Source organism: Mesoplodon densirostris, chromosome 1 (genome assembly GCF_025265405.1).
Source record: "Mesoplodon densirostris isolate mMesDen1 chromosome 1, mMesDen1 primary haplotype, whole genome shotgun sequence".
Lineage (NCBI taxonomy): Eukaryota > Metazoa > Chordata > Mammalia > Artiodactyla > Ziphiidae > Mesoplodon > Mesoplodon densirostris.
The window spans coordinates 117,657,151-117,673,470 of record NC_082661.1 but is presented as its reverse complement, the minus strand read 5'-3'; the positions used below and the strand labels follow the sequence as shown (position 1 = coordinate 117,673,470).

Sequence of the window (16,320 nt, the reverse complement as noted above, 5' to 3'; positions counted from 1 at the left end):
ACAATTACAAGAAGAAAACTGAAAAGTTCACATATATTTGGAGACTAAACAAAACATAATACAGGCCATGTATGGCAGGACCACTGCTAAAATCATACTCAATGGTAAAAAGCTGAAAGATTTTTCTGTAAGATCAGGAACAAGACAAGGATGCCCATTCTTGACACTTCTATTCAACATGGTATTGGAAGTCCTAGTCAGAGGACGTAGGCAAGAAAATGTAATAAAAGCCATCCAGGGACTTCCCCACCAGAGAAGATAAGACTCCACGCTCCCAAGGCAGGCGGCCTGGGTTCAGTCCCTGGTCAGGGAACTACATCCCACATGCATGCCACAACTAAGAGTTTGCATGCCACAACTACAGAGCCCACATGCCGCAACTAAGGAGCTGGCAAGCTGCAACTAAGGAGTCTGCCTGCCACAACTAAGACCTGGTGCAACCAAATAAATAAATTAATTAATTTTTAAAAAAGCCATCCAAATCAGAAAGGAAGAAGTAAACTGTCATTATTTACAGATAACATGATATTACACATAGAAAACACCAAAGACTCCATCAAAAAACTTTTAGAACTAATAAATGAATTCAGTAAAGTTGGAAGATACAAAATCAACATACAAAAATCTGTTGTTTCTATAGATTAATACAAACTATCAGAAAAAGAAAATAAGAAAACAATCCCATTTAAAACTGCATTGAAGAGACTGAAATACCTAAAAGTAAATTTAACCAAGTAGATAAAAGACCCACATATTGAAAACTATAAGACACTGATAAAAGAAACTGAAGAAGACACAAATAAATGGAAAGTTACTCCATGCTCATGGACTGAGAGAATTATATTATTAATATGTTCATATGACCCAATGCAATCTACAGATTCAAAGCAATCCCTATCAAAATTACAACAGCATTTTTCAAAGAAGTAGAACAAACAATCCTAAAATTTGTATGGACCCACAAAAGACTCCAAATAGCCAAAGCAATCTTGAGAACAAAGAACAAAGCTGGAAGTATCACACTTCCTGATTTCAAACTATACTACAAAGCTATAATAATCAAACAGCATGATACTGGCATAAAAACAGACACACAGATCAATGGAACACAACAGAGAGCCCCAAAATAAATCCATGCATACATAATCAATTAATTTAAGACAAAGGATCCAAGAATATACAACATGGAGAGGAGAGTCTCTTCCATAAATGGTGTTGGGAAAACTGTATAGCCACACGCAAAACTAACTCAAAATGAACTAAAGATAGGAACATAAAATCTGAAACCATAAAACTCCTAGAAGAACATATAGGCAGTAATAAGCTCCTTGATAGTGGTCTTGGCAATGATTTTTTTTTTTTTTTGGATTTGAAAACAAAAGCAAAGTCAACAAAAGCACAATAAACACGTGGGACTACATCAAACTTCAAAGCTTTAGCACATAAAAGGAAACCATCAACAAAATGAAAAAAGCAACACACTAATAGGAGAAAATATTTACAACTATGTATCTGATAAAGGGTTAATATCTAAAATACATAGAGAACTCATACAATTCAACAGCAAAAGAAAAGAAATCTGATTTAAAAATGAGCAGAGGATATGAACAGACATTTTTCCAAAGAAGACATGCAGATGGCTACAGAGTACATGAAAAGGTGCTCTACATCATTAATCATCAGGGAAATGTAAATCAAAACACTACTTTTTCTAAAATTAAAATATATTTGACATACAACTTTATAAATTTAAGGTGTACAACATGTTACCTTGACAAATTTATAAACTATACTGTGACTGCCACTGTAGCAATAATTAGCACAACTATCATGTTACATAATTATCATTTCTTTTTAGTAGTTAGAAGAATTAAGTTCTAGTCTCTTTAAGTTCTAGTCTCTTAGCAAATTTGATGATTATAATACCATACTGTTGCCTCTATTCACTATACTGTTCACTAGATCTCTAAGGCTTATCTATTGATTACAAGTTGGTACCCTTAAATAGCATGTCCTATTCCCTCATCTTTCATCCTCTGGTAACCACCACGTACGTCACTCTCTTGTTTTTAAGAGTTTGGGTTTTTCAGACTCCACATATAAGTGATATCATATAGTAACCTGTCTTTCTCTATCTGACTTATCTCACTTAGCATAATGTGTTCAAAGCCCATCCGTATTGCAAATGGCAGGATGACCTCCTTTTCTCATGGCTAGATAATATTCCACTGTGTATACATACTGTACACATCACATCTTTTTTATCCATTCATCTGTTGATGGGCACTAAGATTGTTTCCATACCCTGGCTACTGTGAATAATGCTGCAATAAACATCAGAATGCATGTATCTCTTCAATATCCTGTTTTCATTTTGGGGGCGTATACAACCCAGAAATATAATACTGGGTCATATTCTAGTTCTATTTCTAATTTTTTGAGGAAACTGCATACTGTTTTCCAAAGTGGCTGAACCAACTTACATCTTAACCAACGGTGTACAAGGGTTCGCTTTTCTCCACGTCCTTGCCAACACATCTTAACTCTTGTTTTCTTGATGCTAACCATTCTAACTGGTGTGATGTGATATGTCATTGTGGTTTTGATTTGCATTTCCCTAATGATTAGTGATGTTGAGCATCTTTTCACATGCCTGTGGCCATTAACAAAACTACTTCTATAAACTCATTAACACACATTATTTTTTTCACACTACACTCTCAGCTCTTACAGTACAGCAGGTACTCAAAACTTATTTAAGTCAAAAAATGGCCAATAACAATAGGAATGCAGAGCAATGGAGGTAGTAAGGCAGGCAACTGAAATTGCTTTGAGAATCATAGAGTAACCAAGAAAAACAACAGTAAAGATGAGATGGGCAAAAACTGGACTACTGACAAATTTCAGAATATGAATATTCAAAAAGTGAATCAAAAGGAGAACATTTTTTGTAAGAGTGGTATCTGGAGGTTTGATTCAAAAAATCAGTATTTTAAGTCACTTATAAGGATTAGACTCTCTAATGTGATATTCTTCAAAAAACATTTTAAAGTTGTCAACCTCTGGACTAATAAATTCCCGGATGTTCATTTGTTCAGTACACATTAACTCACCTGGGAAGCTCTGTCTTGGGAATTCTTCCTCCAGTATCCATGGCTCCTCTCCTTGCTCCAGCCTAAAGATCACCTCTGGTTTGGTAACACAATACCCTGTCAAAATGAAATAATTTAGGGCTTGGACCGGGTGGCCTAGACTTCAGGGCCTCTGAAAGAGGAGGAAGCTTCTAGAGCTGGTCAATGAAAGTGCCACTGAACATTTCCTTAGAGAAGTAAATACAAATGTCTTCCTGGTGCCCCAAAGTGACAAATAAACATTGACTCCTAACTTCCAATCTTAAATATCATTAAAGTCTACAGAATGTCCATATGCTTCTTAACTAAAAGCATTTTTTTTCATTATAAATTTGTGGCCAGGATGAGGGTCTGATTTAAGATTCTCATGCATTTATTATTACTTGATGCCTTAGTCAGTTCGGGCTGTTATAACAATACCACAGACCAGGAGGCTTAAACAACCAATATTTATTTCTCACAGTCTGGAGGCTGAGAAGTCTGAGATCAAGGTGCCAGCATGGTCAGAATCTGGTGAGGCCTCTTTTCCCGGTTTGCAGATAGCTATCTTTTTGCTGTGTCCTCACATGGTGGAGAACGCAGAAAGATCCCTTTTCTCCTCCTGTTTTTGTAAGTGCATTAATCCTACCATGAGGATCTAATAATTTAATCTAACCCTAATTGAGGATTAGGGTTTAAAAGAAAATTTTAAAATGCCATTTAGAATTACATAATAAACAGACCTTACCCACTGAGACAAGGTTACTGTAGTTCTCCAGCATCACATCTCTGTAAAGGGACCTCTGAGTTGGGTCCAGGTGCTGCCACTCCTCTTGGGTGAAGCCCACAGTCACATCCTTAAATGATACCGATCCCTGGAACTTCTGTTCAATCTGAAATGTTCAGAATTAAGGTGACATGGAAAAAGATGTATGGAAACAAATCCTTACCATGATTACTGTTTACAGATTGTCAAATTGGTTTGCAGAATGTTTCTTTTGCTTTATACTCTGGGAGAAGAAGAGAAATCATAGTAGAAATATTCTGCCATTGCATTAATTATTAATTATCAAGCCCCCACAATGGATCTGGAACTATGCTAGTTCTTGGAAATACTAAGATTACTAAAAATCATCCTGTATTCAAGAAGCATATAATCTGGTAAGAAAACTTGCAGTAATATGTTACAAGCACTATTGTTAAAGTACACACATAACAGATTAAATGAGAAGCAAAACTAGTTCTATTTTGAGCTTCACTGAGGAAGAACAGCTGTTGGATAAAGAGTAACATTGTGTTCTTCATGAACACAAGGCCAGGGCACAGGCAAAGGCAGTGGCCCTCTAACATCTTCAGGAAATGAGCAAAAAGGCAAACAGCAGAGGAGAAGTTGAGATAAGAAAAAGGGCCATGGACGTATTCAAGGAACAGATTACAGAGTAACTTCAGACCAACAGTCTCCAAAGTATGTGATAACTTTCCACGTTAAAGGATATTTTTGAACACTACAGAAGTTTATATTTATAAATTATAGAAATAAACTAACAATAAATTTATTATGAACTTTAGTTCTATTCTTAGACTTAAAATGTAAAAAAAGTCTATTATTTTATTTCACTACAATACATATTCTAGGTTCCAATCCTTCAATTCAGAGACAATAATTAGGATGTGTAGAAAATGAGACAGGAAAGATTTTGGAACTACTGAACTTGAAATGTCTGTAGAACATATAAGAGAAGATATTCAATTGTATTGTTTTTGATATCATCCAGAGTTCATGCCTCTACTTGAGGGATCACTGCTGCAGAGAAAGAGGAGCCAAAGAAGAGATTCAAGGATATACTGAAAGTATGTGACCAGGTTTTTATATCAGAACCAATTCTCTTTTTTAAAAAAGGGAAGGGAAAGCTAAAGGACAAAACAACACCATTTACATAAACTACTAAGGTAGAAACTGTGATGTAAGTAGAGCACTGATAAAAGGAGATAGAGGGCTTCCCTGGTGGTGCAGTGGTTAAGAGTCCGCCTGCTGATGCAGGGGACACAGGTTCATGCCCCGGTCCGGGAGGATCCCACATGCCACGGAGCGGCTGGGCCCGTGAGCCATGGCCACTGAGCCTGTGTGTCCACAGCCTGTGCTCTGCAACGGGAGAGGCCACAACAGTGAGAGGCCCGCGTACTGCAAAGAAAAAAAAAAAAAAAAAGTAGACAGACAGCAACAGAATGTGATCAGCAGTTCACGGGCAGAAAAGGAAATGTTTTCTCAGGGTATATGCATGAACAGCTGTACAGATACTAGAGTCACAAAGCAAGCCAGCAACATTAGAAGAAAATAGATTGGGCACTGTACTTTAGCAAGATATGTCTTAACTATAATAAATCTGAAGCATAATACTGGAGGTGTAGAATGAAAATAAGGACTTGGTAGACATTAATAGTTTAGTAGTGTTTGAAGTCATCAAGAATGAATCAGAAGGCTCTCAGAAAATTAAGAGTGAAAATAAAAAAGACTGGAAGCTGAGGGAAAATCACTTTTTAACTAGCTTACAGAAAAAGAACAGGTCATGAAGGCCACGACGGAATTTTCTGAAAGGTAGAATTACAAGAAAGAATAGTTTTTAAACCTAAGAGATGATGATATGACCAACTCAGTAAATACAGAAAAGCAGGATTAAAAAAAAAAAAACCTCTTGGCAAACTAGAAATAGAAAGGAATTTTCTCAATGTGATAAAGGATTTTTACAAATACCTCCAGCAAATATCACACTTAATGGTAAAATATGGAAAGTGTCCCACTTAAAATTAGGAGCAAGATAAAGACACCTACTATCTCCAATTTTATTCAACATTTTTCTGAAGTTCTTAGAGTAATATAGTACAACAGTCAAGTACACAGAAAATCCAAATAAAAGTATCCAAAATAAAAGTTTTAGAAATTAGATACAAGTTCAGCATAGCAAATTTCAGAAAATTAAATATTTTAAAGGTACAACTCACAATAGCAAGAAAAATACGAAAATCTTTTCAAAAAATAAAATGAAGGAAAATAAGAAGACCCAAATAAATGGAGGGATGTAACAAATTCCTGGACAGACAGGCTCAATATTATAAAATATTATAATATTATAAAAATATTAATTTTCTCCATGTTGATGTACAAATTCATAGCAATTTCAAACAAAATCCCAGACAAGCTAATTCTGAAATATGTGAAAATCGACAATCTTGAAAAAAAATTAAGCCAGAAAGAGTATCATTTATCATGTATAATTATCAATATACCATAATTAAAACAGTGTGATACCAGCATAAGAATTTTCATATAAACAGAATGGAAGAAGAGTCCAAAAACAGACCCACACATATATATCACTTGATTTATGACAAGGGTAATGGAAGGACAATCATTTGAATAAATGATGCTAGTTTAATTACTGATATAATGAACATTTATTGCTACCTTAAGTGTAAAGAGAAATATATTTTAGACGGTATATAGATCTAAACTTGAAAAGTAAAAGAATAAAAATTTTAGAAAATGCCATAAGAAATACCTTCATGACCTCAGGATAGGCAAAGATTTCTTAAACGGGACACAAATTATATAATAATACTATATAATATTAAGAACCTACCCTTATCAAAAGACAGAAAGAGAATAAATACTCAACACACAGAGTGGGAGAAGGCATTTGGAATACATATACCTGACAAAGAAGTCCTATCCCTAATAAAGAAAGACATTTTATAAATTAACGAGGAAAAAAAAGGGCAAGTCATCTTGGTAACTAAACTGACAGCAAACCCTTCAACAGAAACTATGAAAATGAGAAGACACTGGGTAAAAATCTGAATAGGCCATTTGCAAATAAGAAAACAAAAATGGAATTGTCATTTTAAGCAGCTAGGAAAAACGCCATGAGAAAATTCCAAATCCAGCAAAAGTATTCTTCTGAAATGAATTTATTTTCCACATAAGGGTTGAAAAAGTTATCAACAGTATACACAGATGAGAAATACTACAGTTATGGAAAACGATACCTGATGGAAGCACAAAACTTCAGGAAGTAATCAATAAAACTGAAAATGGACTTTAAAGCAACAAGTAACGTCTTCTGGAATCTGTGACAAACACAAAAGTAAAATACAGCAAAACACTAGTAAAAGGATACTTAAACTGTTTTAAGATTCTTGTATTGTCTGTCAAGTGGTAAAGCACTATTAAAGTAGGCAAAAAATAAGAAAACTGTAGAGGAAAAGCTCAATTCCTCTGTTTTACTCTACTCAGGTCACCAAATTTGTGGGAGTTTTTCCCACTCCAAGGAATTAACTCAACTCTGACACTATAGCGTCAGAGCCCAGGCTCAGTCCCACAACACCACTCCCACTTCAGACACGAACTGAAAATGCAGATTGTCACCTGTACATCTCACCAATGGATATAAATCAAGGTTCCTACACCCTCCTCTTCTGGGTCAATAATTTGATAGAGTGGCTCACAGAACACAGAAAAATGATGTACTTACTAGATTAATGGTTTATTATAAAAGGATACAACTCAGGAACACCCAGAGGAAGAGATACACAAAGCAAGAATGGGTAAAAGGATACAGAACTTCCATGCCTTCTCAGAGCTCGCCACCCTCCCAGTACCTCCACATGTTCAACAACCTGGAAGCTCTCTGAATCCCATAAATTCAAGGATTTTTATGGAGGTTTCATTATATAGTCATGATTGATTAAAGCACAGGTCATTAGCAACTAATTCAGCCTCCAGCCCCTCACCCCTCCTCAGAGAGTTCCAACCCTCTAATCACATGGTTAGTGTTCCTGGTACCCATACCTCATTCTTAGAGGCATTCCAAAAGTTACCTCATTAACACAAACTCAGGTGTGGTTGAAAGCAGCTTGTTATGAACAGCAAAAGACACCAATTCCACCTTAATTTCTCTGGAGCTACTTCAGGAACTGGGAACAAAAACTAAGTATTATAAGAACAGATGCCCCTACAGCTCTTAGGGATATTATTAGAGTTTTAGGAGCTAAGTTAAGGAATCCTGGAGGAACACCCAAATAAATATTCATTACATATAACAACATCACAAATACAAACTGTAATATCTAGAGTAAAAACTAAAAAAATACAAAATTTTATAACTAAAAAGCTACTAGATATAAAAAGAAAAAATGCCTTTCAAAAGGAGAATGGGTAAGTAAATTATAGTATTTTCATGTAGTAGAACACTATGCAGTAATACAAGGAATAAACTACTGGTACAGGCAGCAACATGGGTGAACCTAACATATATTGAATGAAAAAAGCCTCATATAAAAGTGTACACACTAATTCTATACATCTAAGTTTCCATAACAGGCAAAATTAACAAATAATGATAGAACAGTGCCACATAAGGGAAGGGAAGTTGTTAAAGATTGGAAAGGTCATAAAGGAACCTGAAGGGGTGGTGGAAATATTAAATATCTTGACCTAGTTGGTAGTTACTAGGACATACATGTGTTTTTTTTAAAAAGCAGTATACAGTTATGATGAATACACCTTACACACTTTACTGAATCATGACATAGCAAAAAACAAAACCAAAAAAACCAGAATGCAAACAAGAAGGAAAATGGCATATATGAAATGGTGAATGAATTCATAAAAGCAGCAATAACAAGATGCTAGTAAAGTGACAGCCAGCAGCTGTAGGAATTTGCAACAGGATAATTTGTACCTTTTGAAACAAAAGATATGAAGCTGTGACAATTTCTTATGCTGCTAATAAAGAACATGTAAATAAAAATTTCTTATCTGTTGATGCAGATACATATCATGAGTAACAAGGCTGAGATTCCTTAAATATCTGAAGAGGGAGAGTACACTGAATGAGAAGTAAAGTAACATAAGTTTACGAAGAGGTAAGGTGGAGAGAGATGATAAAATTTAGGCATCTTATGTTAAAACAGAATATTGCATTGTAAGCTCAGTGTTGAAAAAACAAAACAGAATAAAATAAAACATGTAATGAACAACCAACAAGAAAAAGTACAAATAAATATACCGTGGATGGAAGGACTAAAACCAAACAACAATAAATGAAAATAGGTTAAATCACTCAATGTAAAAAACAGTTATCTTAAGCTTGAAAGTCCCACTTTTTCTTTTTTTTTTTTTGACCAGAAAAATATCCTAAGGAAAACAAAACAGGATTTTGTTTACATCTCTACTGTAGGACTTGTAATAATACAAAAATTATGTGTTTGTTTTAATGCCCTACATAATTCTAAGAGTTTCTCCTTATAAGGAGTTATAAATATATATCTCATTCTTCTTAAAATCCTCAGCCTCTGGCACACAATAGGACATGTAATAAATATTCATAAATGGTTTCTGGAAGAATGAATAAAGAACCAATTAAGTTACATTAAGTGAATATTAATTTCAGGGAAAGGGAGACTTATCTGTGATAAAAATAGCTGTGGTCAAGTAGAACAATGAGCCCAGACATAAACCCACACTTATGTAGTCAACTGACTTTTGACAGGGTGCCAATAATACACAATGGGGGAAAGGACAGTCTCTGCAGTAACTGGTGTTGGGGAAACTGGATATCCACATGCAAAAGAATAAAACTGGACCCTGATCTTACACCACTCACAATAATTAACTTGAAATAGATAAAAGACTTATACATAAAAGACCTGATACCATAAAACCCCTGAAGAAAACATAGGGAAGAAGCTCCTTGACATGGTTCTTGGCAATGATTCTTGGATAAGACACCAAAAGCACAGGCAACAAAAGCTAAAATAAACTAGGAGAACTACATCAAACGTAGGAGCCTCTGCACAGCAAAGGAAACAATCAAGAAACTGAAAAGGCAACCTACAGAAAGGGAGAAAATATCAAAACATGTTTCTGATAATGGGTTAATATCCAAAATCTATAAAGAACTCATACAACTCAAAAGCAAAAAAGCAAATAATCCAATTGAAAAATGGTTAAAGGACCTCAATAAGCATTTTTCCAAAGACATATGAATGGCTAACAGGTACATGAACAGGTGTTCAACATCACTAACCATCAAATGCAAACAAAATCACAAGGAGATATCACCTCACACCTTAAAATGGCTATTATCAGAAAGACAAGAAATAACAAAATGCTGGCAAGGATGCAGAGAAAAGGGAAGCCTTGTGCACTGCTGGTAGGAATGTAAACTGGTGCAGCCACTATGGAGGACACTATAGTGGCTCCTCAAAAAATTTAAAATAGAACTACTATATGATCCAGCAATTCCACCTCTGGGTATAAACCCAAAAGAAACAAAATCACTATCCCAAAGAGATAGCTGCACCCTCATGTCCATTGCAGCATTATTTACAATAGCCAAAACATGGAAACAGCCTAAGTGGTCCATCAACATATGAATGAATAATGAAAATGTAATGGATATATACAATGGAATATTATTCAGCGACAAAAAGAAGGAAATTCTGCCACTGGAAACAATGTGGCTGGACTTATGCTAAGTGAAGTAAGTCAGACAATGAAAGAAAAATACTACTGGTGGCACTTATATGTGGAATCTAAAAATAACAACAAAAACAACAATAAAAGCCAATTTCATAGAAAGAGAATGAAATGGGGGTTGCTGGGGGTTGCCAAGGGCTGGGGGAATGGGGAAATGGAATGATGTAAGTCAAAAGGTATAAAATTTCAGTTATTATAACTTCAGAGGATCTAATGTACAGTATGGTGACTATAATTAATTATACAGTGATGTATACTTGAAATTTGCTGAGAGTATATCTCAAGCATTCTCACCGTCAAAAAAAGAGTTAACTATGTGAGATGATCAATGTGTCAATTATCTTGATCCTGGTTATCATCCCACAATATATATGCATATCATATCATCACATTGTACACTTGAAATATGTACAATTACATTTCTTGATATTATTATATTTATTGGTATAATTATATTTGTTGATACAATTATATTTGTTGACCTAATCCCCATGTATAAAATAAGTAATCTTATTCTGACTCCTGGTTTTAGCTTAATGTTATTCTTCAGATTTCTTTAGATAACTTAATTTGTCATTGTCACCTCTTTCTTTGTGATTTTTGTAATTTTTATTGAAGTATAATATATATACAAAAACAATGCACAAGTGTACTTAAGTGTACAAATGGCTCAATGAATTTTCACAGTGAACACACCCACTTAACCAGAATCCAGGTCAAGAAACAAAACTTTACCTTAAATCCAGAAGTTCCCTCATGCCCCTATCTACTGCCTACACCCTATCTTACTCTCACATGATAAACACAATGACATACCACAATACACACTTAGATGTCTAAAATGAAAAAGTCAGAAAACACCAAATGGAGATTATTGGCAAGAACATGAAGTAACTGAAACCTTCATACCTTGCTAGTGGGAGTATAAGTAAACATATACACGTTGGAAAAACATTTGGGAATTTCTTCTCAAGCTATATATAGTAATTCCTCCCCTAGTTACACACCCAACATGTGTGTTTTTCTTAACCAAAGGCCTGTAGAAAATGTTCACAGCAGTTTTGTTTATAATAGCCAAAACCTAGAGAGAGCCCAAATGCCCACCAATACAATGGAGAAATAAACGGTAGCACAGTCATATAGTGGAATACTATACAGCAATAAAAAGAAATAGATATACTTAGCAAAAGGAATGAATCTCACAGAAACTATATCGAGTGAAAGCCAGACATAGAAGCAAAAGAAATCAACAATAACAGAAGTCAGAATAATGAGGAACTTGGAGCACCAGGGAATCTCATGTGATACTTAAGTTTGACACTTAAGTTATGTACACTTTACTTCAATGAACTGAGGAAAAAAATACAAATATTTTTTGGAATTTATAACATCCGTTTGACTGAAAGTCTCTGAAATAAAACTGATATACTGTTCGTGAAATGAATAGCCTGAAACAAAAAAGTATGAAATATCAAAAAAAATCAAGGCACTTTTTTAGGAGTGACGTGGAAATAAAAAATTTTTCTGAAGTTCTTCTCTAGCTTGGATGAAAGAAGAGCAATGGACAATCAAAAAATCTTGATGAGAAAGTATTATTTAATATACATATGTTAATAAAGAAATACAGATTCAATTACAACAGTTACTAATGTGTTGGTAATCAGAACCAAAAAGCAGCAATCTACCAAATTAGAAAAAAAAGAAAATAAATGTGACTAGCAGTGCATAAAGAACCAGAAAGTATGACAAAAAATATAATATGAAGAACATAAAAAATATCAATGATGTCATACTAAGATATATATTAAACTAAATAGCAAAAACAGCAACTAAGCTATAAGATGGCATATGAATGTGCTAAATTTCTTATCGGTGACAGACATACCTGACTTGAAAAACAAAACCTGCCACAGGTTATTTGTAAGAAAAGAACATGAAAATTTGAAAATAAAATGATGGGCAAAGGGCTTCCCTGGTGGCGCGGTGGTTGAGAGTCCGCCTGCCAATGCAGGGAATGCGGGTTCGTGCCCCGGTCCGGGAGGATCCCGCGTGCCGCGGAGCGGCTGGGCCCGTGAGCCATGGCCGCTGAGCCTGTGCGTCCAGAGCCTGTGCTCCGCGACGGAAGAGGCCACAGCAGTGAGAGGCCCGCGTACCTCTAAAACAAACAAACAAACAAACAAACAAAAAAAATGATGGGCAAAAAATCAAACATGCTGCAGAAAATATAAGTAAAATAAAAGTAGGTTTGGCTATATTTACATGAGATAAGGTAACACTGAGGGCCAAAAGAATTAAATGAGCAAAAATGATTCTCCAAGGAGAGAAATACACTAAGTCCCCTACATATGAACGAGTTCTGTTCTGAGAGCACATTCGTAAGTCCAATTTGTTTGTAAGTCCAACAAAGATAGCCTAGGTACCCAACTAACACAATCGGCTATATAGTACTGTACTGTAATAGGCTTATAATACTTTTCACACAAATAATACATAAAAAACAAACACAAAAAATAAAGAAACCATTTTTCATCTTACAGTACAGTCCCTTGAAAAGTACAGTAGTACAGTACAACAGCTGCCATCCAGGGGCTGGCACTGAGTGAACAGGCAAGAAGAGTTACTGACTGGAGGAGGGAGAGGAGGTGGGAAATAGTAGAGCTGAAGGATAGTCAGCAATAGGAGACGGAGGGCAAGCTACATGTGACAATGTAAGTTAGACATGTGAACTAACTTACATGACTGGACATGAGAACACACATTTGCATCTTTGAAAGTTCGCAACTTCAAGGTTCGTATGTAGGGGACCTACTGTAATTTGGGTAATTTTCTTTTTGGCACCAGATATCATAAAAGCCAATAACATAAGGAAAAAAACTACTGTTAAGTATAAAGATACTATGATTAAGACACACTCACATATCCATGAAAATACAGGAGGTAGGAAAACAAAAGAAAATGTTATATGAAATCCCAGAGGAAATAGATGTTTTCTTTAGAAACTTTAATAAACTACCAAAATTGATTTAGAAATAGATGGAAAATTAGTCTAAAGATCAAAAGCCAAAAATATGATTTAATAATCAATTGAAGGGCTTCCCTGGCGGCGCAGTAGTTAAGAATCCGCCTGCCAATTCAAGGGACATGGGTTTGAGCCCTGGCCTGGGAAAATCCCACATGCCGTGGAGCAACTAAGCCTGTGTGCCACAACTACTGAGCCTGAGCTCTAGAGCCCACAAGCCACAACTACTGAGCCCACGTGCCACAACTACTGAGGCCTGCGCGCCTAGAGCCCATGCTCTGCAATAAGAGAGACCATGACAATGAGAAGCCCGCACACCACAACGAAGAGTAGCCCCCGCTCACCGCAACTAGAGAAAGCCCGCGCATAGCAACGAAGACCCAACACAGCCAAAAATAAAATAAAAAAATATAAATCAATAAATTTATTTTTAAAAAAATCAACTAAAGATCTTAAAGATCTACCATAAAAAACCCACCAGTGCCAGATGTTTTTAGAATTAAAAGTCTAGCCAGCAATAAATAAAATGACAACCCATGTTGTAATTTAAACAGCCCATACCATAGGAAAATACATAACTATCACATACTTAATACCAAAACAAAATATTTGTCAAGAACAGGTCATATTTAATTCTGATACAAAATTGTAAATAAAACTTCGGCAATCTCAATTCACACCAGTCTATTAAGAGAGTAATTCAGCATGTCCAACCAGAACACTCCAGATTCCAACTAGGTTTCAGTAAAGCAGATTATTTTGTTCCCACTATGTTTTCCAAACACCTAAAAACAGTCTATAATTTTGAACTAAAGTTCAAAAAATATTTGCTGAATGAATAACTTAGTATATTTTTTCCAAAAACTCAAGCTTAAGTTAGATACATGGGAGTTTCAGGTGTTGGAATTACCTGACACAGATTTAACAATTGTTTTAATCTGTGGTTAAAATAATGAAGGAAAAAAAGATGGCAAGATGGATCATGGATGAAAACTATGAGAAAGACTGAAGATAAATGGAAAATCTTAAAAGCAGCTAAAGATAAATGAAAAAATGCACCCTAAATTGCAGAATATATATACTTTTCAAGTTTACACAGACCTTTTGTACCAAAATTGACCACAGTCTGGGATACAAAGCAGATTTCAACAAACTTCAAAGATCTGACATCACACAGAGAATTTTCTTTTTACACAGTTTTTAAGATACAAAACAGTGGGTTAAATCATTTTTCAAAAATGATTATAGATAAATTGCATGGGGAAAAAAGTAACCTGATCTCTTCCACATACAAAAGTGAACATCAATTCCATTAAAAGAGGCATAAATGTGAAAGCCAAAACAATAAATATTTTTAAAATAACAAAGGAGATTAACCTCACGACTTTGGAGTAGGAAAATTAATTTTAAACAGGATACAAATAACACCTACACTAACAAACTTAATAAACTCATCTAGAGATTGGCAAACTTTTCTTTGTAAACAGTCAGATAGTAAATATTTTAGGCTTTGAGGGCCCACTGGTCTCTGTCACTTCACTACTGAACTTCTCCACTAAAGCCACAGATTATATGTAAATGAATCACCAGGGAGGTATTGGGATGGTGAGAGGGGCACAAGGGAAGCTTCAGGAGTGCTAGTAATATCTGTTTTGACCTATGTGTTAGTTACATGGGCAATGGATTTGTAATAATTCATTGAGTTCTATAGTTAAGATCTGTGACTTTTCTATAAACCTGCTATACATATACAAATAAGATTTATTAAAAACTAAGATACACTTTAATTTATTGATCAAAGAAGGCATGAGAATAGAAACAGAAGCCTGCATATAAAAAAAAAAAGCACTACATATTGATACTTGGATTTTGAAGTTAAAGTGGTACACAGGGGGTAATTACATCTTTAAATGCATACACTTAAAAGCTTTAAAATAAACTCATCTTCAACAAAAAGTTGGAAAAAAATAGCCTATAACCTAAGACAGTTGAAGCAAGGAATAAAGGTAAAAGTAGAAGTTAATGAAAATTATAGATCAATGAAGCCAAAAGCTGGTTCCTTGAAAGACTAATACATACATATCTGTAATAAAAATTAGTCACAAATGAAAAACTGTTAGAAATAAAAAGCAACATATTAAACATTTTAAAAATAATAATACTATAGACAAGTTTATGGAAAAAATACTGATGAACAGAATTATACACATCATTAAAAGAATAATGTTTCTTGACCTAGTGGGCCTTGTTTCAGAACACAAAGATTAGTTATTAAGAAATGTGGAAATATCCCCCATAAAATGTTAAGAAAGCATTTGGAAAAACTCAACTCTCATTCTTTATAAGACTCAGTGAATACTTTGTGAACATGACAAAATCTACCCAGTCCAAGCCAGCAGCATGCATAATGAAGAAATATGGCAGGCACTCCCACTCAAATCTGTTTTGTTGGTGCTTGGTCAAGAAGTGTTATCCTTTTATTGTGCTTATTCTTCACAGACAGACAAAACAAAATTAGGTCCTTTAATCACATTACATATATATATATATATATATATATATATATATATACACACACACACACACAAACACATATATATTTTTTAAACTCCAGATGGATTAAGATACTATATATTTTTTTTAAAAACATGCTT

At 34.7% G+C, this 16,320-nt stretch overlaps 1 protein-coding gene across 2 annotated transcripts in view; it reads right to left on the bottom strand.

The window, feature by feature from the left end:
* The window catches only part of LOC132496124 (zinc finger protein 33B), a 44,534-nt gene that overhangs the window by 24,414 nt on the left and 3,800 nt on the right, over positions 1-16,320 (bottom strand). For both annotated transcript variants that reach the window (XM_060108325.1, XM_060108334.1), the window contains exons 3-4: positions 3,859-4,003; positions 3,114-3,209 (exon numbers count right to left, since the gene is read on the bottom strand). In XM_060108325.1, the coding sequence (XP_059964308.1) occupies positions 3,114-3,209; positions 3,859-4,003 (241 nt within the window). The remainder of the gene's footprint in view (positions 1-3,113; positions 3,210-3,858; positions 4,004-16,320) is intronic.